This window comes from Rhinoraja longicauda, chromosome 17 (genome assembly GCF_053455715.1).
Source record: "Rhinoraja longicauda isolate Sanriku21f chromosome 17, sRhiLon1.1, whole genome shotgun sequence".
Lineage (NCBI taxonomy): Eukaryota > Metazoa > Chordata > Chondrichthyes > Rajiformes > Arhynchobatidae > Rhinoraja > Rhinoraja longicauda.
Window position 1 is genome coordinate 3,623,703 of NC_135969.1, and position 21,951 is coordinate 3,645,653.

The following is a 21,951-nucleotide window of genomic DNA, read 5'->3' on the forward strand; positions in this document are numbered from 1 at the left end:
GCATCTAGTTCGGGCAGAGTCCTCTTCCGCCTGGCGCGTTGACTCTTGGATAGGCAGCTTGGCCAGGCCCAGGAGCAACCCAGCCAGGACATCTTCAGCCCAGGTTAGCAAGCTGTAATGAGCAATATGCTGCAGGAATCAGAGGTAGAACTTTGTTTTGTTTTACAGTTTGTGAGCGACTTGGATAAAGGAACTGAAACTTCTAAATTTGTTGATGACATAAAGAGGTTTTGAGGAAGATATAGATGTGTGAAGGAAACAAATAATTTGTCTATTTTGGAAATAAAAGTTAAAAAATGCAAATGTATCTGAGTGTCATATTGCATGATTTGCAAAAGGTTAGTTTACAGGCACAGCAAGTTTTACAAAGCTAAAAGTTACGTTAATGATTATTACATCGGGAAATCAATATAAAATTTATGCTTCACATAGAGCAAACTGATAAGCATTCATTTGAAGTACAGGCACTTTCCGTCTTACATAAGGGTTACGATCCGCGAAACCTTACGTAAGTCAGCTTATACATAAGTCGGAATCACCATCCCCATCCCCTGCCTGTAATAACTCACTGAGAGTATTGTGTAAGAAGGAACTGCAGATGCTGGTTTAAACCGTAGACATAAAAAGCTGGAGTAGCCCAGCGGGACAGGCAGCGTCTCTGGAGAGAAGGAATGGGTGACGTTTCGGGTCGAGACCCTTCTTCAGACTGAAGAAGTCTTCTCGCAGTCTGAAGAAGGGCCTCGACCTGAAACGTCACCCATTCCTTCTCTCCAGAGATGCTGCCTGGCCCGCTGAGTTACTCCAGCATTATGTGCCTACCTTCATTGAAAGTGTTAACTGTCTCAGTGGAATCTTGCTGTGTCCGGGGCACTTTCTGCAGCGCATAGCCTTCTGGGTAAGCACCGCCGCCATTGCTGGTTTGTTTCCGATGTAAACTTGAGTGATCAGACAGGGTTGCGGAAATGACAAACTGCCTGATTGCACCAGGAACTGAGTACAGAATTATTTTTTCATTTTGAGTTTACGCAAATCACCTATGCGTAAGTCGAGGAGTGTCTATACTAGGTATTGGTATCATTTAAGGAAAGATTTAATGTGTTGGAATCAGTTCAAATGTGTGCAAAACAAAGCATTTCTCTGTATCAATAGACAATAGACAATAGGTGCAGGAGTAGTCCATTCGGCCCTTCAAGCCAGCACCACCATTCAATGTGATCATGGCTGATCATTCTCAATCAGTACCCCGTTCCTGCCTTCTCCCCATACCCCCTGACTCCGCTATCCTTAAGAGCTCTATCTAGCTCTCTCTTGAATGCATTCAGAGAACTGGCCTCCACTGCCTTCTGAGGCAGAGAATTCCACAGATTCACAACTCTCTGACTGAAAAAGTTTTCCTCATCTCCATACTAAATGGCCTACCCCTTATTCTCAAACTGTGGCCCCTGGTTCTGGACTCCCCCAACATTGGGATCAAGTTACATGTGACAATAAAGTGTCATTGAACGACTGAAATATGAAATTAATGTCTTGTTTTATGATGAACAATCGGACAAACTTGATTAAAACTTATAAGATCCTGAGGAGTCTTGACAGAATGCTTGTGAAGAGTGCATTTACAATTGTGGGTGAATCTAGAACTAAGGGGTTACTGTTAAAAATTAAGGATCACCTATTTAAGACAGAAAATATATATTTCTCTCAAAAGGTCTCTCCCACAAAGTGCAGTGGAAGCAAATTTTTTGAATATGGGAGATACAGCAAATGAACAGATTTGTCAGCACACCATGTCTGTACTGACCATCATGCCAAATTAACCCCACCCTCCTGCACATGGTCAGTATCCCTCTATTCCCTGTCCATTGGCGTGTCAGTCTGAATGCCACTTAAATGTTAAGAATATATATTGATATGTCCATCCTGAGAAAGACTGGCCATCTACCCTTTCTATCCCCTTGATACTTTTATATACTTTATCAGGTCGCTCCTCAGCCTCTAATGAAACAATCGGAGTTTGACCAACAGCTCTTGAGAGCCAATACACTTCAATCCAGACAACTTCCTGGTGAACCTCTTCTCCACCCTCTCCAAAGCTTCTCTTCCTATAGTATGGCAACCAGAACTGCACACAATACACCAAACGTGCCAAAGGGATTTTCCAATTACTGTATACTTTCCTCTTGCATATGACCTCTCCAAATGCAAGAGCAGCACTCTGGGAGCATTCCCAGTGAGTAGGGCCAAGCCATCTGGTAGGGTTGCCAACTTTCTCACTCCCAAATAAGGGATAAAAGGTGACGTCACCGCCCCGCGCCCCACGTAACCTCACCCAGCCAGCGGCCACGTGCTCCCGCTCTACCAATGGTGGCCGCCTGGGCCGGGAGGCGAGTTGCTACGCACCCTCCGTTAAGTAGGTTGCTATGCAACCTCCGTTAGGCGGCGCCCAGGCCTCCGGGCTTACACTGTCTGGGCCTACAGCGGCATCTGGGCCTACATCGGCCCCCGGGCCTAATAGGGGACAAACCAAATTAGCCTAATATACGGGATGTCCCGGCTAATACGGGACAGTTGGCAACCTTACCCGGTAGGCCCAGCTATCCCACAATGGACATCGATGGGACTCACACCACGAGAGCAAGGAGGGACCTGCAAACAACCGCCAAAAGCAAGGTGGGCCGTCGGAGAGTGAGGAGGGCCGCCAAGAATGAAGGGGGACCCAGCGATAGAGGAAGCACTGAGAAGAAAGAGGGACCCAGCGGGGTGGGGAGGGGGGGGGGAAGGGAAGGGGGGAGGCGTGAAGAACGAAGGGGGACCTGGCGAGGAGGTGAGGTGTTGTTCCTGCCACATGCGGTGGGAGGCAGTACCTTGGACTATTCAGTGAACTTTTGTGATTTTGTTGGCATCAAAATGTGGTGACACTTGTGTACTTGGTGAGGTCTGCTACGTGTATTTACCTGGTTGTGTGCAAAACAATGCATTTCACTGTACCTAGGTGTGTATGTGTGGCAACAAAGTATCATTGAATTATTGAAGGTATTTATTTCACAAAATGCTGGAGTAACTCAGCAGGTCGGGCAGCATCTCAGGAGAGAAGGAATGGGTGACGTTTCGGGTCGAGACCCTTCAGACTGAATTATTGAACTATTATTGAATTATTATTGAAATATTATTGAATTATTGAACCTGACACTTGTACAAAATATTCCCATCGACCACTTTGCCACCCAAAGTTTCAACGGAGTTTTTTTTTCCTGCTGGTTTTGTTTAACAATCTTCCTTGCTATTCACAATGCCACCGATTTTCGTGTCATCTGCAAAGTTAGTAATCGGAGCTCCTGCATTTCCATAGAAATTATTCACATATATCACAACAACTGACCTTTTGGACCACAACTGGCCACTGATCTCCATTCAGAAAAATACGATTCTATCACTGTCCTGTCATCTTCTATAATCCAGCCAATTTTGAATGTAATTTAGCAACGCACTGTGGACAAATAAAGTCAGATGCTTTCCTGAAATCCACATAGAATACACCCACTGTCATACTTTCATCAATCATCTTTGTCACTTTAAAAAAATCCTAAATCAAATTTGAGAGACAGGACCTCCCGCAAACAAACCCATGCTGACTATCTTTAAGTCTCTGCTTTTCCAAATGCATATAAATGCTGACCTTAGAATCTTCTCCACTAATTTCCCTATTACTGTTGTAAGGCTCATTGGCCTATAATTTCTTGGTTTATCCATGTTGTTCTCCTGGCTATTCTCCAGGATACAAAGATCTCTGTCAAAGTGCCAGTAATCTCCTCCCTTGCACCACCTCGTTATCCTGGGATAGATCCCATCGGGAATTGGGAATTTAATCATATTAATGCTTTTCTCGAAACCCAACACCACCTCCTTCTAAAAATTGAATATCAACATACCCCTCCCTAACACCTTCACCCGTGTCTTCTTAAGTCAGAGGGTGGTGAATCTGTGGAATTCTTTGCCACAGAAGGCTGTGGAGGCCAAGTCAGTGGATATATTTAAGGCACAGATTGATAGATTCTTGATTAGTACGGGTGTCGGAGGTTATGGGGTTAGGAGGGAGAGATAGATTAGCCATGATTGAATGGCGGAGTAGACTTGATGGGCCAAATGGCCTAATTCTACTCGTATCGTTATGATCTTATGATGTCCTTTTTCTTAGTAAATACAAATGCAAAGAATTCATTAAGGACATCATCCCTCTGGGCTTCATGCTTAAATTTCCTCCTTTATCCTTGAGGACCTACCCTTTCCCCATCTACCCTCTTTCCTCTAATACATGTATAAAATACCTCACAATTCTCCTGAATCTTCCTTGCCAAAGACATTTCATGGGTCCTTTAAGCCCAACTAATTTCTTGTCGTCCAATCGCCATTCAGCCTAGGATGTAATCAATTTTCTATAATCAATATAGCTTTGGTACATGGAAGAAAGGAGGAACAGTGGAGAGAGGTTAAGCTTTTAAGGCTATACCATAAACATATGGACCATGCACCTTTACCACAGGCCAAGTATCTGTTCTACATTTTCAGCTTTGATGTCTCATTTTCACACCTTACCCTTCCTTATCTTGGTGTCTTCCTCTCCCCTGACTCTCAGTCTGAAGAAGGATCTTGACCCGAAATGTCACCCATTCCTTCCCTCCAGAGCTGCTGCCTGTCCCGCTGAGTTACTCCAGCATTTTGCGTCTATCTATCTGTCAGAGGTACAATTTTCCATATAGCCAAAGCTAGCTCATGAAGGATATTCCCAATTTTTGTCAACTACCATCTTATAGCGCAGATGTAAGGATTATTTATACCAGAGATTCTTGATGAAAGAATGATGGGCAATAATCACCAACCATCAGTAGCAAGAGCCAGAAAGAGCAGAGCAAGGAAAGCTTATATATTCTGTTATTTGTGGTCTGGGTCTGGCACCACTTCTCTGGCCCAGGTTTCCTCTACTCCTCTCCCACAATAACCTCCTTCCCTGATCATTAATTTCATAGAGTGAAGGAAACCCCACAAAGTGCCAGAGTAAGTCAGCGGGTCAGGCAGCATCTCTGGCAGACGTGGATAGGTGATGCTTCAGGCACCTTCTTCAGAGGTCGACTGACCTTTCCAACCTCTGGAGAAGAGTCCCGACCCAACACGTCAACTATCTACGGTGTGTCTTCCAGAGATGCTACCTGACCCGCTGACTTACTCGAGCACTTTGTGGGGTTTCCTTCACTCTATGAAATTAATGATCAGGGAAGGAGATTATTGTGGGAGAGGAGTAGAGGAAACCTTGGCCAGGGAAGTGGTGCACTGCTCTGACCCGGACCACAAATAACAGAATATATAAGCTTACCTTTCTTGCTCTGGCTACTGGTGATGCGCTACTGCATCACTTGGTGTTTTTTAAAACCTGCATCTGCAGTTTCTTGCACCTGAATTTCATATAGTAATCATGTAATGTGACCCTGGCAGTCAGCTCCAGCTTTGAGGCCCAAAATTAACAGCTGAGGTAGGGTGTGGGATGTTGTGTTTTTCTACTGAGATGCTGGTCATTTCACCTCCAGAACTAGCAAGCAGAGTGCTAATGATGCACACCATGTTAAAATCAATGAAGAGGTGGTGCAGCGGTAGAGTTGATGCCTTACAGCGCTTTCAGCGCCAGAGATGCAGGTTCGATCTGGACTACGGGTGCTGTCTGTACGGAGTTTGTACGTTCTCCCCGTGACGGCGTGGTTTTTCTCTGAGGTCTTCGGTTTCCTCCCACACTCCAAAGATGTACAGGTTTGTAGGCTGATAGGCTTGGTATATATGTAAATTGTCCCTAGTGTGTGTAGGATATTGTTAATATGTGGGGATCGCTGGGCCTGTTTCCACGCTGTATCTCTAAACTGAAACTAAAACTAACGGGTGCATTCTCCATTTCTGATGGGTACACTGCTTGCTTTGTGAATTCATATCATGGAATAGGAATTGTGCCCATTGAGTATAAAAATATATATACATAAACCGGCGACAGGGTGTTGGGCGCCCAAGGCTCATTGATGCGCGAGGGCAACAAAGGCTATCCCGTCTGGTCCGAACTGACTGAGGGAAGACGACAAGCCGGTGGAGAGAGTGTGATGCTCTGGGCAATGTTCTGCTGGGAAACCCTGGGTCCGGCCATTCATGTGGACGTCAATTTGACAAGTGTCACCTACCTAAACATCGTTGCAGACCCTTCATGGCAATGGTATTCCCTGATGGCAGTGGCCTCTTTCAGCAGGATAATGCGCCCTGCCACACTGCACACATTATTCGGGAATGGTTTGAGGAACATGATGAAGTGTTCACAGTGTTGCTCTGGCCTCTAAATTCTCCAGATCTCAATCGGATTGAGCATCTGTGGGATGTGCTGGATCGACAAGTCCGATCCACGGCGGCTCCACCTCACAACTTACAGGATTTGAAGGATCTGCTGCTAATGTTTTGGTGCCAGATACCACAGGACACCTTCAGGGGTCTTGTACAGTCCATGCCTCGGCGGGTCGGCACTGTTTTGGCGGCACACGGAGGACCAGCAGCATATTAGGCAGGTCATAATGTTTTGGCTGATCGGTATACGTATATATATATATATATATATTTATATATATATATATATATATATATGTTTGATCAGACATACCTTATAATTATTGTATGCCCGTTAAATAGCTACCATATTTAGATTGGTCTGGTTCCCTTTTAGTCGTAGTATTGCTCTCACATTTCTTCCCAAGATTATCCACCCTGGCAATAACTGAAAGTTCACATCAAAAGAAAGCCGTCAAGCTGACAGGCTAGGTCTGCTACCAGTCTACAGGCAGTTATTAAAATGTTCCACCCCTACCTCCTGGAGAACACTTCAAAGTCACGCCGTAGACACAACTACAAAATAAGCATCGTTAAATCTTTAAAGAATTTGCTGAAGAGTTTAGGAAGTGCTGCATGTGTTGCTCATTTATCACAGGATGTGGGATAATGCACATGTACTCTCTTTAAACTCTATTTTATTCCAGTTCAACATTTTAAAAAAACTCCAAGGAGGGTTCCTTTGACATCAATATCTGAAAATAGTGACAGTAAACAAAAATACCTCCCTTCCCATCTCTGTGGATTTTAAACCATATGCTGTTTAACTCTCCACTTTCTACTGTATCATTTTTTGTTAGATTTTCTAAGCATTGCCAAAACAATTAAAATACACCAACACCAGTTGAATAAATGCAATCCAACCATTAAAAAAACCCTATAGAATTGTAGAAGTACTGAAACAAGTCCAGAGAGTAGGGTTGCCAACTGTGCCCTATTGCCTTTTGGGCAAAATTAGTTTGTCCCGTACGGGACCGCCCTTGTCCCATATTAGGCCCGGGGGGCGTTGTAGGCCCAGACACTGTAGGCTAACGGAGTGTGTTCGGGGAGCAGGGCCGAGTGTGTTCGCCTAACGGAGGTGGCGTAGCAACCCGCCTCCCGGCCCGGGCGGCTGCCATTGGTGGAGCGGGAGCACGTGGCCGCTGGCTGGGTGAGGCCACGTGGGGCGCGGGCGGTGATGTCACCTTTTGTCCCTTATTTTGGAGTTAGAAAGTTGGCAACCCTGCCAGAGAGAGAGAGAGAGAGAGAGGAGAGAGAGAGAGAGAGAGAGAGAGAGAGGAGAGAGAGAGAGAGAGAGAGAGAGAGAAGAGAGAGAGAGAGAGAGAGAGAGAGAGGAGAGAGAGAGAGAGAGAGAGAGAGAGAGAGAGAGAGAGAGAGAGAGAGAGAGAGAGAGAGAGAGAGAGAGAGAGAGAGATGAGAGAGAGAGAGAGAGAGAGAGAGAGAGAGAGAGAGAGAGAGAGAGAGCAGCAATTGGTAAATTCGCAACTTAGTACTGGCTGGTGAACAATTTCACAGTCTACAGTTCCGATTGCTGGATACATTTATTAGCATCTGTCAGGTAATGGGGCTTCAGGAAACGGGGCTTCCCCTCCTCCATTATAGATGAGGCTCTCACTAGGGTCTCTTCTACATCCCGCAGCTCCGCTCTTGCTCCCCCCTCCCCCCACTCGCAACAAGGACAGAATCCCCCTCGTTCTCACCTTCCACCCCACCAGCCAGCGGATCCAACATATCATCCACCAACATTTCCGTCACCTACAACGGGACCCCACCACTGGTCATATCTTCCCATCCCCTCCCCTCTCTGCGTTCCGCAGAGACCGTTCCCTCCGTAACTCCCTGGTCCACTCGTCCCTTCTAACCCAAACCACCCCAACCCCGGGCACTTTCCCCTGCAACCGCACGAGATGCAAGCACCTGTCCCTTTACCTCCCCCCCAACTCCATCCAAGGACCCAAACAGTGTATCCAGGTGAGACAAAGGTTCGCCTGCACCTCCTCCAACCTCATCTATTGCATCCGCTGCTCTAGATGTCAACTTATTTACATCGGCGAAACCAAGTGCAGGTTCGGCGATCGCTTCGCTGAACACCTGCGCTCGGTCCGCATTAACAAAACTGATCTCCCGGTGACCGAGCACTTCAACTCCCCCTCCCATTCCCAGTCTGACCTTTCTGTCATGGGCCTCCTCCAGTGCCATAGTGAGGCCCACCGGAAATTAGAGGAACAGCACCTCATATTTCGCCTGGGCAGTTTGCAGCCCAGTGGTATGAACGTCGACTTCTCCAACTTTAGATAGTCCCTCTGTCCCTCCCTTCCCCTCCCCCTTCCCAGATCTCCCTCTATCTTCCTGTCTCCACCTATATCCTTCCTTTGTCCCGCCCCCCTGACATCAGTCTGAAGAAGGGTCTCGACCCGAAACGTCACCCATTCCTTCTCTCCCGAGATGCTGCCTGACCTGCTGAGTTACTCCAGCATTTTGTGAATAATACAAATACATAGTTCTCTGAAAGTGGCATCACAGCCAGAGCTCTATCTAGCTCTCTCTTGAATGTATTCAGAGAATTGGCCTCCACTGCCCTCTGAGGCAGAGAATTCCACAGATTCACAACTCTCTGACTAAAAAAGTTTTTCCTCATCTCTGTTCTAAATGGCCTACCCCTTATTCTTAAACTGTGGCCCCTGGTTCTGGACTCCCCCAACATTGGGAACATGTTTCCTGCCTCTAACATGTCCAACCCCTTAACCACCTGAGGGGTGAAAATATAGGGGTGTATAAAATCACGAGGTGAATAGATATGGTGAATGCACACAGTCTTTTCTCCAGGGTAAGGGAATTACTGTAGGAACCAGACAGCATAGACTTAGGTGATGTGGAAAGATTTAATAGGAAACTGAGGGGCAACTTTTTCCACACAGATGGTGGTGGATATATGGAACCAGATATTATAGACGCAAATAAAAAACAATCAGGTAATTTCTAATTTTTAAGGTTCTTATAGAAATAAAGGGATTCCTATCAACCTGTAATATGTTATTTGTTACAGCTTTACACCCTTGTCCTTTTCTTTAATGCCATTTGTCCAATGAACATAGTGATCTTGGCAATCCATAGATTAATTACATATTTGGTAACGCATCGTGTTATCATAAGAAAGTCTACACAATTCTGCATGACTCTGGTCTGGGCTAAACTGAACTCATTTCAGATAGTTTTCCCTTGTCCCCACCTGTCCTCACTTTCCCAGGCTGCAAGCAATGATCTAAATGAGATGGACTTGGGAGCAGAGAGGACGAGGCTTCAGAGGTGAACACACTTCCCTCAACATTCCCCTAAGACTCTGCCCGAAGATTATCCTGACAATCCTTGACAGGAGGACGGTTCATGTTTAGAGTGGAAACTAATCCCCAGATCAAAACTGAGAAACTTTAGTTTAGTTTAGTTTAGTTTAGTTTAGAGATACAGTGCGGAAACAGGCCCTTCGGCCCATCGAGTCTGCGGCGACCAACGATCCCCCCACATTAACACTACCCTACACACACTAGGGGCAATTTACACTTATACCAAGCCAATTAACCTACAAACCTATACGTCTTTGGAATGTGGGAGGAAACTGAAGACCTCGGAGAAAACCCACGCAGGTCACGGGGAGAACGTATAAACTCCGTACAGACAGCACCCGTGGTCGGGATCGAACCCGGGACTCTGGCGCTGTAAGAGCTGTAAGGGAGCAACTCTACCGCTGCCCCACCGTGTTGCACCAAGTTGGTAACAATGATTAAGTGTCTCTGACTTGAAACGACAACCAAGAAGGCACATCAATGCCCCTACTTGCTCAAGTGACTGAGGAAATTTGGCGTGTCTCCAACGCCTCTTGCACACCTCTATTCACAAAATGCTGGAGTAACTCAGCAGGTCAGGTAGCATCTCAGGAGAGAAGGAATGGGTAACGTTTCGGGTCGAGACCCTTCTTCAGACTGAATACCTCTAAAGATGCACCATGGAAACCAGGACTGAAGAAGGGTCTCGACCCGAAATGTCACCCATTGTTTCTCTCCTGAGATGCTGCCTGACCCGCTGAGTTACTCCAGCATTGTGTGTCTACCATGGAAACCATATTGTCGTGTTGCATGGCAGCTTAATTTGGGAACAGCTCTGCCCAAGACAGCCAAGAAATTGCAGAGAGTTGTCGATACAGCCCAGTCCCTCACCTAGACTAGACTCCCCACCATCGGCTCCATTTACATCGACACTTCATGCTGCTTTGGAAAAGTAGCCAACATATTCAAGGATTGTGCCCACCTTAGTCATTTCTTCTTCTCCCGATTAATTAATCGATTAGTGTCCCAGTCGACTTACAATCCTGACCAGCTTTTTTAACCATTAAAATAATCTAAGAATCATTGGCCAAATCTTACAGTTGGGAATAAACAAAAAAACATTGCATCAATAATTTCATTTAGTTGCAAGAAGTTATATCTCTCCAAATGGAGCAACTATTTGCAGGAAACAGTAGATGAATGTGGAGCAGTCAATCAGCTTTAAAATTGGAGAGTATATCAGTTTTGTAATAATATAACTGCCGTATCATTTCTTTATTCCCCACCATTCAGAATTACTTCTGTCTCCTGCCATCCACTCACCAGCAAGGAGAGGTTTAATGTCCACTTTGATCAGAGTTGGGGCTGGTTTCTCTTTGACTTTCTTTTTCTTAGGAATTTTCTGAGGTATTAATTTCTCTTTGGTTTGCTTCTTTGCTGTTGCTGCAAGGAAATGTGGACGTGTTTAGACACAGTTCAAGGGAACGATGCTCGATTTCACATCGAAATAACATTTTACGCAACATTTCCCATGACAGTATTTCATCCAGCAACATTTTTCACAATAGTATTTCATCTTGAAAGTGCATAATCTTTAATTATTGTTGCCAACAAATGGCATGGTGGGATGCAGTGACACAAAGCAGAAGGAAAAATGTAAAATGCTGCATTTCAATACAATAAATCCCCCTGGTGAATACTGGGGAAGCTACTTAATATGGAAGAAGTGTTGATCCCTAGCCCTTTTGGATTGGTTAGCAATATGAATTTCCCTTAGGATATCTTCACATCTGGTTCCCAACCACCCACACAACCAAAATTCTCGTCATGCAAGCAATCCAGCTGGGCCAAGCAGCCCCTAAAGCAGCTTAAGTACAGCAGTCTGTAGCCACGCTCTTTTGTAAAGAGGCTCAAACTCCAGTTAATCAACATCTATGTGCAACTCAAAGGATCTCCTGAGCAACAGCAGCTCTGTCAAAAGCACCAGGGCAACACCTTGTCGGAAAAATAGCAAAAGAAGGCAGTTCAGAGTTGATTAGTTGGGTGTGATAATTCATTAAAGTATTGTAAATAGAATCAATATCAACAGCTTTAGTACATTTACAACTTGATCTATTGTTCTCCCACCGCTTCGAATTGAATGTCAGAAAATATTTGCCATAAAATGGCTGCCTGTTGTGCGGAAGTAATGAAGTAATCAAAGGAAAGTGATGGATTGAGAAGCTACTAGTCATTTGCCAGCGAAGGTGAACGAAGACATCTCCAATGGCACAGCTTCCTGGGGATCTTCCTTGCCTCTAAGCATTTTTTCCACAACTGGTGCTGCCTCCCCTGATTGCTGTTTTACCTGCTCAGGATTTAGTCTCTTCCTTGAACTGCCAGGCTATGCAAATAAAGCAAATTGCAATATTTCAGCCTATTGCATCAGAAACACATTGTAAGCCAGAATATGTGCTTCAAAATAAATTCAGTTCCTGTTAGTCCAAAGACTATATCTCACTGTATCTGAGCTCCGGAGTGAAAGAGAGGTTTGGAGAGAGTATCCCCTGTATTCCAGCAGAATTTCCTACTGCCCTTGAAAAGTGTAAAAGTATATGGATGGACAAGTGTAACCACAAAAGGTGTAAAGGAACTGGCCGTAAAAATGGGTGTCAATGAGCATTACCCTTCCGTGACATTTATGCACCAGTAAAACAAAGATCAAAAAGCTTTTGGCACATTGGTCTTCATCAGTGAGAGTATTGGGTATAGAAGTTAAGAGGTCATGTTGCAGTTGTACACGACATTGGTGAGACCACATTTAGAATATTGTGTAGAGTTCTGGCCACCATGTTATAGGAAAGATATTGTCAAGCTTAAAAGGGTTCAGAAAAGATTTACGAGGATGTTGCCCGGACTAGAGGGTGTGAGCTATAGGAAGAGATTGAGTAGGCTGGGTCTCTATTCCTTGGAGTGCAGGAGGATGAGGGGTGATCTTATAGAGGTGTATAAAATCAGAGGGGAATAGATCGGGTAGATGCACAGAGTCTCTTACCCAGAGTGGGGGAATCGAGGACCAGAGGACATAGGTTCAAGGTGAAGGGGAAAAGATTTAACAGGAATCTGAAGGGTAACGTTTTCACACAAGGGGTGGTTGGTATTTGGAACAAGCTGTCAGATAAGGTAGTTGAGTCAGGGACAATCCCATTGTTTAAGAAACAGTTAAACAGGTACATGGCTCAGACAGGTTTGGTGGGATATGGACCAAGCGCAGGAGGGTGGGACTAGTGTAGCTGGGACATGTTGGTCGGTGTGGGCAAGCTTGGCCGAAGGGCCTGTTTCCACACTTTATCACTCTATGACTCTATGACTCTGTGGAAGTCTCGCTGGTTACATAAACTCATGGATAACTGCACAAGTGCAGCATATTGTGCTCTGCTCACGGGAAGCTGGCCATCCCTTAACCAAGCACAGATTTCTTATTAGTTTAGCTTAGTTTAGAGATGCAGCGCAAAAACAGGCTCTTCGGCTCACTGAGTATGCGCCGACCAGTGATCCCTGCACCTTAACACAATGCTACACACATCAGGGACAATTTACAATTATACCATGTCAAATAACCTATAAACCTGCACGTCTTTGAAGTGTGGGAGAAAACCGGAGCAGCCGGAGAAAATCCACCGCAGGTCATGGAGAGAACGAACAAACTCCGTACAGACAGCACCCGTGACCAGGATCAAACCCAGGTCTCTGATGCTATAAGGCAGCAATTCTACTGTTGTGCCACTGTGCCATTTGATGTAACTATTGGCCATAAACTAACATATTCAAATGGTAAACTCAGTTTCAGGCGAAAAGTCAAGAGCAGTCAACATATCAAAAACGCATGTGAAACATTTGATCCAATAGTTCATTGAGTTCACCTGCTCCAGCTCAATCTAAGGTAGACTCAAAATGTTGGAGTAACTCAGCAGGTCAGGCAGCATCTCTGGAGAGAAGGAATGGGTGACGTTTCAATCTATGTTTTTTGTAATGCTCCTCAATAAAGCACCAAGAAAGTTTGAAGAAGGGTCTCAACCCGAAACGCCACCCATTCCTTCTCTCCAGAGGTGCTGCCTGTCCCGCTGAGTTACTCCAGCTCTTTGCGTCTATCTTCAGTTTAAACCAGCATCTGCAGTTCCTTCTCACACACCAACAAAGTTGCTCCTGGTCTGTGTTAAGACCATCACTCAATACTTTAACAGTTTGCTTCTCTGCTTCCAACTGTTCATCCATCCAAAGGAAGGACTAAAGAACGGAATCACAATGAGAAGTGATGCGCAGTTAGGTTATGAAGGCATAAAGTCCAGGAATGAACAAAGAGCACTACCTTCAATGATACATACATTCTAATCATGCTGGAACCTGCAGAGGCATTTGTACCCTAAATGCATCTTCACATCAAAAAGTGAACACAGAATGTTTCACATAAGGGTTCAGTTGAAATGCCCACTTGGTCCAAATGAAGTTATGGAATCATGAAGTTAAGAAGAACCTTCATTTTCCGGTATATGAGTCTTTGAATTAGCTTGGGAAATTATCTGTTCTTCACAATTTTAAACTATGTATCCATCTATTTCTTGCTGCATGGTGGAAATTAAGACTAATGTTTTAATTCATTTTTATTTGCAATTTTCTATCCCCCTTAAGAATTGCTGTACTTCATTTTGAATGAATTATTTAGGTCGCCTATTTCTCATGCTGTAATTCTATGACTTTAAGCATACTTTCCAAGTCAGAGCTAATTCAATAATCTCTAGATTGTTCATGTGGAATTGAAATTATATTTGTAGCACCAGTCTATCTTTATTCAGTTTTATTTCATACTTTTAATCATCCTTGCCCACAGACATGATGGGCTAAATGGCCTCCTTCTGAGCTGTTAACTTTTGATTCTATTAAATATTAAGAGGTTATCAGATGGAGACTGCAGAAAACTAAAAAGGGTATCGAGACGCAAAATAGCCATGTGTGCATTGTACCAAAACCCATGAAATATCTACTGCCTGAACTAATTAAGTTAATTATTCTAACATCTGTTAGTTTTCACTTAATCACCGGTGGTATTTGAAATGCAGTTTTTGATAAATAGTTGCTTGTCACATCTCGGTTTAATTTGTCAGAGAAGGTTGTTTATTTTTTTAGAACTTAGCGAGGCCAGTCTTAGCTAAATCTGCCACACATGCAAATATAATAATAATTTAGAACAACATTTAGAACAACAGAATGGCTAGAGTCCCAGGTTCGATCCTGGCTAGGGATGCTGTCTGTACAGAGTTTGTACGTTCTCCCCGTGACCTGCGTGGGTTTTCTCCGAGATCACGGGTTTTCTCCCACACTCCAAAGACGTACAGGTTTGTAGTTTGAGTGTTAATTGGCTTAGTATCAATGTAAAAATTGTCCCTAGTATGTAGGATAGTGTTAATGTGCGGGGATCGCTGGTTGGTGCGGACTCGGTGGGCCGAAGGGCCTGTTTCCGCGCTGTATCTCTAAACTAAACTAAAACATCTTGCTGAGAGCAACATCTCTCACTGGGTTGCAGTCAGTATGTCTGCATTTGACCATAACGACCTTGTTTTCTATTGGAATACTGCCTTGTGGGGATTACCCGAGCGAGCATTAGCAACAACTGCTGTTCTCCTTTGAACAGGATCTTTCAAATGTCCTGTGGCTTGTTTAACATGAAAGAAAGGATATGTTACTGTAAAACAGCACAACTCATTTAGTACTGCCAGCCAGTTTCCAAACTTTGGGGAATTATTTATCACAAATGTACAGCGTTTCATCTGCCAGCAATTAAAGATATTTTAATTATAAGGTAATTAAAGGTGTTTTCTGCTGGTAAATTTCATTACGTTGTTTTACATATTTATTTCTGTCTTCTGTCTCCTTTCTCTGTTCGTTTACTTATTTATCTATTTATTCACTTCCCTATGTTCTTTAAATCCCTGTAAAGCGTCTTTGAGTGTATGAAAAGCGCTATATAAATGTAATGCATTATTATTATTATTATTTCATAAAACGTGAATTTAACATATTTAGTTGATCAGTTAAGATTTTCCCAGTAATGTAGAAGTTCCATAAAATAATTCGTTGGAAATCATCATTCTATTCAATTTTTCCAAATATATTTCAAGCAGCTTTTAATGTAGAAGTCCAATTAATCCATGCCAAATTGTATAGTGTTATTGATCCTTGCTTTTAAAATAAGTGAATTTCCACAGAAAAACGGAGTGGGCTAAAGTTCCACTGCAAGCTCCTGTAATGAAATACCCAGATTCTTGCAGTGTGGCATTACATGTGTATCTTGGCAGGAGCCAGAAAAAGTGTCAATGCTGTTGAGGTAAAAACAAAAATACTGTAAACACTCAGCATTTGTGGAACATGAAAGGGCGTTAGTTAATGTGTGATGTTAAGGACTCAGTGTCAGACCTGGACTTTTCATGCATTTTCTGTTTTTATTTCTAGCATCTTCACAATGCTGTGAGGATTTCAGTGAATATTTTTGTTTTGAATGCATTTACAATTTTTTTGAGATACCTACCTAGAACATAGAACAGTGCAGCACAAAAACAGGCCCTTTGGCCCACAAAGTCTGTTCCGAATAAGATGCCAAGACCATCTCTTAAAAGCCATATCCCTCCATTCCCTGTATATCCACATGCCTATCCAATACCCTCAAATGCCACCATCATATCTGCCTTCACCACCAGCCCCAGCAGCCCATTCCATGCACGGTCCTCTGTGTAAAAAAGTTGACCCGCATGCCACCCTTAAACTTTCTCCCTCTCGCCTTAAACCTCTATTTCTCCTCATCTCCTTCCTAAAAGAAAGTCCTTTAATTCTGAGGCTATGACCTCTAGTCCAAGACTCTCCCACTCGTGGAAACATCCTCTCCACATCCACTCTATCCAAGCCTTTCACTATTCTGTATGTTTCAATGAGGTCCCTCCCCCCTTGTTATCCTAAACTCCAGTGAGTACAGGCCCAGTGCCGGCAAACGCTCATCATCGGTTAACCTACTCATTCCTGGGATCATTCTTGTAAACCTCCTCTGGACTCTCTCCAGAGCCAGCACATCCTTCCTCAGATACGGTGCCCAAAATTGCTCACAGTATTCCAAATGCAGCTTTACCAGCGCCTCATAGAGCCTCAGCATTACATCCCTGTTTTTGTATACAAGCCCTCTTGAAATAAATGCTAGCATTGAGTTTGCTTTCTTTACCACCGATTCGACTTTTGGGAATCCTGCACCAGCACTCCCAAGTCCCTTTGCACCTCTGATTTCTGTATTCTCTCCCCATTTAGAAAATAGTCTGCGCCTTTATTCCTACTTCCAAAATGCATGACTCCACACTTTGCTACACTGTATTCCATCTGCCACTTCTCTGCCCACTCTCCCAACCTGTCCAAGTCCTTCTGCAGAGTCCCTGCTTTCTCTACACTACCTGCCCTTCCACCTACTTTTTTTCTCAGCCGCAAACTTGGCCAGAAAGCCTTCAATCCCCTCGTCCAAATCATTAATATACAACGTGAAGAGTAGCGGCCCCAGCACCGACCCCTGCAGAACTCATCTGTAAACTTATTCATCCTACATTGAGATCAAACTAAGTCATTAGTCTACATAAGAAAGAGTAGGGTCACAATTTCTGTGGTTGACTATTGGTCACAGACCTCTGATCACAACAGCATCCCTCCACCTAGCACCATCTATTGTATTCACTAAGTGCCTTTGAAATAGAATTAATGTGTCTAGAATTACATGATGGAAAGATGTACTTCTTGAGGAGCATCTATATATTACTAAAACACTCATCTTGTATATTTGTTTTGTTTGTTCCTGAAAGACAACCAAAATGGTGCACGATGGCGCAACAATTTTAGGCCCACCTTACTCACTATTGGCCTGCGGTTCAAATGGTTGTTATATTTTAAAAGCTATTCACTTTTTAAACTTTAATAAACCGCTTCCACTTGCTCTGCCCGTCAGCCGCGCCTGCGCAGCAATACCTCCGTGTTTGACTTCACAATGGGAACCCAACGGGTCCGCGCCTGTAAAGTTAGGGCCCATTGATCTAATACTTACGTGTTCATCTTGCGTCACAACAGTAAGATGGCCACCAGATCTGCGCATGCACATTTGGGGGGAGGGTTGCCATTTTGAGATCGGTCCTGATTGGTTCCAGCCGCTCCTCCCCACGTGGGGTCGATTGATTGGCTCCAACCTCCCGCTCGACGCCTGATTGGTCGCTGTTCCCTGTCCCACGCGGGGGGAGCGCCGCCGCCGCTCTGATTGGTCGCCGGCTCTTCTCGCTCAAAGCGTGCTGGTTGTCCACCAGGGCTTCTTCCCACTCAAAGCAACGGCCGTCGCCGTTGAGCTGCCGCTGCAGGAGAGATTTGCATACAACGGGTCCACGGGTCGCTCTGGCCGCCATGATGGCCACCAAGATGGCCGCCCAGGGGCCGGGGTGAGTGGCTCCCTCTCCCCTTTCCTCTCCCCTCCTCGCCCGGCCCCGGGAGAGATTCCATGGCCGGCAACGGGTCCATGGGTCGTCAGTTGGGGAGGGTTGCCGGGCCCGCAGGAGAGGTTTGCACGGAGAGTTGCCAGACCCTCAGGCGAGGTTTGGACCCAGCAGGGGTTCCAAGCCCTCAAGAGAAGTGTGGACCCAACGATAATAAAATTAAATGATCCATGAAATTATGGTTGCTTACCAATTTGAGATTCCATGAGATTTCATGTTGCCTGTAAACATTTTTTCCCAACCAACTTTAACCTGGTTTTATAAGCTTTAACCTTATTTTTTGAGTTTTGACAGCCAAAGCCACAAGAGCGATGGTGATTCTCCAATAATACCCATGGCATGTGGGCACATGGCAATTGTCACTGTCAAATGCATTGATAAATAGCACTGTTCCTGAAAAGTATTTGTGCAAGTCGACATTGTATCAGTCTTCCAAGATGTCCTGCCTGTCCTTTGATCTCATGGATAAAGTGGAAAAAAAAACTGGTTTAGATCCATACCTACAATTTTGAAGGAGAGAACTTGCCAAAGTGAACACTCATAAATTACTTCACCTTCATCAAAATAATTATTTATAGTCTGTCAATCTATGCAAGGACAGATTTAGTTTTAGAGATACAGCGCGGAAACAGGCCCTTCGGCCCACCGGGTCCGCGCTGACCAGCAACCCCCACACATTAACACTATCCTACACCCACCGGGGACAATTTTATTTTTACACATTTACAAAGCCAATTAACCTACAAACCTGGACCGCTTTGGAGTGTGGGAGGAAACCGAAGAACTCGGAGAAAACCCATGCAGGTCACGGGGAGAACGTACAAACTCCATACAGACAGCGCCCGTAGTCAGGATCGAACCCGGGTCTCCGGCGCTGCATTCGCTGTAAGGCAGCAACTCTACCGCTGGACCAGCGTGACCGCAAATCTATTATACCTTTTGGTCGTAGATGTTGGATTCTGCTTGATCCATAAACAAATAAGGGACTCAATAAGAACATATTTATTAATCCGGGAACTGCATTGCCAGTGCTAAATATTAATTTGTGAGCAAAGTGCGTGATTGGTTCTGTAAAACATAACAGACTGTATTCTGATAAATATGCTGTAACTTATGACTCTACCCCACAGGGTAATTTATTTTTCTCTCATTGTGTTTTTAATTCCCCTACTTCATGGGGATTAAGGGAAAGATTTTCTACCGGTTAAATTTGTTCCTCGTCAAATTTACGGGCAGCATTGTGCCACAGACAGTACAGCTGCTGCCTCACGGTGTTGTAACCAGCACTTAATCCTAATCTTGGAATCTGGAGAGTATTGAAGAGAATGTGCGGAGATTTTTATAAATGGAATTAATGTCGGATTACTGTAATAGGGTAGTTGATATTCAATGGGGGCGAGATGGGAGGGGTGGGGGCTCTTTGTGTGCTGTACCTTTCTATGATTCTAAGCTTAGGTCTATCATTATTGCCATATGTACCAAGATACAGTTAAAAACTTTGATGATTGTTTAATGATTGTTTTAGAGAATGGGGATAAACCACAGTGTTGACTGCTTATATGTCCGCCTACACTCTTCCTCCCTTGTCTGTAATCAAAATTTTGAATTTTTAAATTTAATTAAATTTAATTTTTAATTTTTTTTTTTTACCTTGTATTTGTTTTACTAATGTCAATGTTTATCTCTGCGTCTGGGATGGGGCGGGGGGGTGGGGGGTGGGGATGTATCTTTACGCGTATTGTTTGTTCATTGTTGAAATAATTGTAAAAACTAATAAACAGATTTTTTTTTTTAAACAAAAAAACTTTGATCTGTGTTCCATCCGGGAGGTTCATATAGTACTGAAGAACAGATGTATATACATCAAGGTAGATTTATAAAAACACACAATATAATATTTAGTGTCACTGCTACAGAGAACGTGCATATACATAGTGCTAGGGTTGCAACGAGGTGGGTTGGGAAATCAAGAATTCATCTTAGCATGTGAGAGGACCATCCAAGAGGACCATCCATCTCACCTACACACATGGGGCAGCAGCACGTAAGCTGTTGTGTAGGAAGGAACTGCAGATGCTAGTTTAAACCGCAGATAGACGCAAAAAACTGGAGTAACTCAACGGGTCAGACAGCATCTCTGGAGAAAAGGAATAGGTGACGTTTCAGGTCGAGACAATAGACAATAGACAATAGACAATAGGTGCAGGAGTAGGCCATTCAGCCCTTCGAGCCAGCACCGCCATTCAATGCGATCATGGCTGATCACTCTCAATCAGTACCCCGTTCCTGCCTTCTCCCCATACCCCCTCACTCCGCTATCCTTAAGAGCTCTATCCAGCTCTCTCTTGAAAGCATCCAACGAACTGGCCTCCACTGCCTTCTGAGGCAGAGAATTCCACACCTTCACCACTCTCCGACTGAAAAAGTTCTTCCTCATCTCCGTTCTAAATGGCCTACCCCTTATTCTTAAACTGTGGCCCCTTGTTCTGGACTCCCCCAACATTGGGAACATGTTTTCTGCCTCTAATGTGTCCAATCCCCTAATTATCTTATATGTTTCAATAAGATCCCCCCTCATCCTTCTAAATTCCAGTGTATACAAGCCTAATTGCTCCAGCCTTTCAACATACGACAGTCCCGCCATTCCGGGAATTAACCTAGTGAACCTACGCTGCACGCCCTCAATAGCAAGAATATCCTTCCTCAAATTTGGAGACCAAAACTGCACACAGTACTCCAGGTGCGGTCTCACCAAGGCCCGGTACAACTGTAGAAGGACCTCTTTGCTCCTATACTCAACTCCTCTTGTTACGAAGGCCAACATTCCATTGGCTTTCTTCACTGCCTGCTGTACCTGCATGCTTCCTTTCAGTGACTGATGCACTAGGACACCCAGATCTCGTTGAACATCCCCTCTTCCTAACTTGACACCATTCAGATAATAATCTGCCTTTCTATTCTTACTTCCAAAGTGAATAACCTCACACTTATCTACATTAAACTGCATCTGCCATGTATCCGCCCACTCACACAACCTGTCCAAGTCACCCTGCAGCCTTATTGCATCTTCCACACAATTCACACTACCCCCCAGCTTAGTATCATCTGCAAACTTGCTAATGGTACTTTTAATCCCTTCATCTAAGTCATTAATGTATATCGTAAATAGCTGGGGTCCCAGCACCGAACCTTGCGGTACTCCACTGGTCACTGCCTGCCATTCCGAAAGGGACCCATTTATCCCCACTCTTTGCTTTCTGTCTGTCAACCAATTTTCTATCCATGTCAGTACCCTACCCCCAATACCATGTGCTCTAATTTTGCCCACTAATCTCCTATGTGGGACCTTGTCGAAGGCTTTCTGAAAGTCGAGGTACACCACATCCACTGACTCTCCCCTGTCAATTTTCCTAGTTACATCCTCAAAAAATTCCAGTAGATTTGTCAAGCATGATTTCCCCTTCGTAAATCCATGCTGACTCGGAATGATCCTGTTACTGCTATCCAAATGCTCAGCAATTTCGTCTTTTATAATTGACTCCAGCATCTTCCCCACCACTGATGTCGGACTAACTGGTCTATAATTACCCGTTTTCTCTCTCCCTCCTTTCTTAAAAAGTGGGATAACATTTGCTATCCTCCAATCCACAGGAACTGATCCTGAATCTATAGAACATTGAAAAATAATC

At 44.3% G+C, this 21,951-nt stretch overlaps 1 protein-coding gene across 4 annotated transcripts in view; it reads right to left on the bottom strand.

Annotated features, from left to right (window-relative positions):
* Nucleotides 1-21,951, bottom strand: part of cfap92 (cilia and flagella associated protein 92 (putative)) — a 123,777-nt gene that overhangs the window by 49,363 nt on the left and 52,463 nt on the right. For 3 of the 4 annotated variants that reach the window (XM_078413956.1, XM_078413955.1, XM_078413958.1), the window contains one exon: nucleotides 11,046-11,165. The exons of the other annotated variant lie outside the window; for it this stretch is intronic. In XM_078413956.1, coding sequence (XP_078270082.1) covers nucleotides 11,046-11,165 — 120 coding nt within the window. The remainder of the gene's footprint in view (nucleotides 1-11,045; nucleotides 11,166-21,951) is intronic. 4 annotated transcript variants of the gene reach the window in all.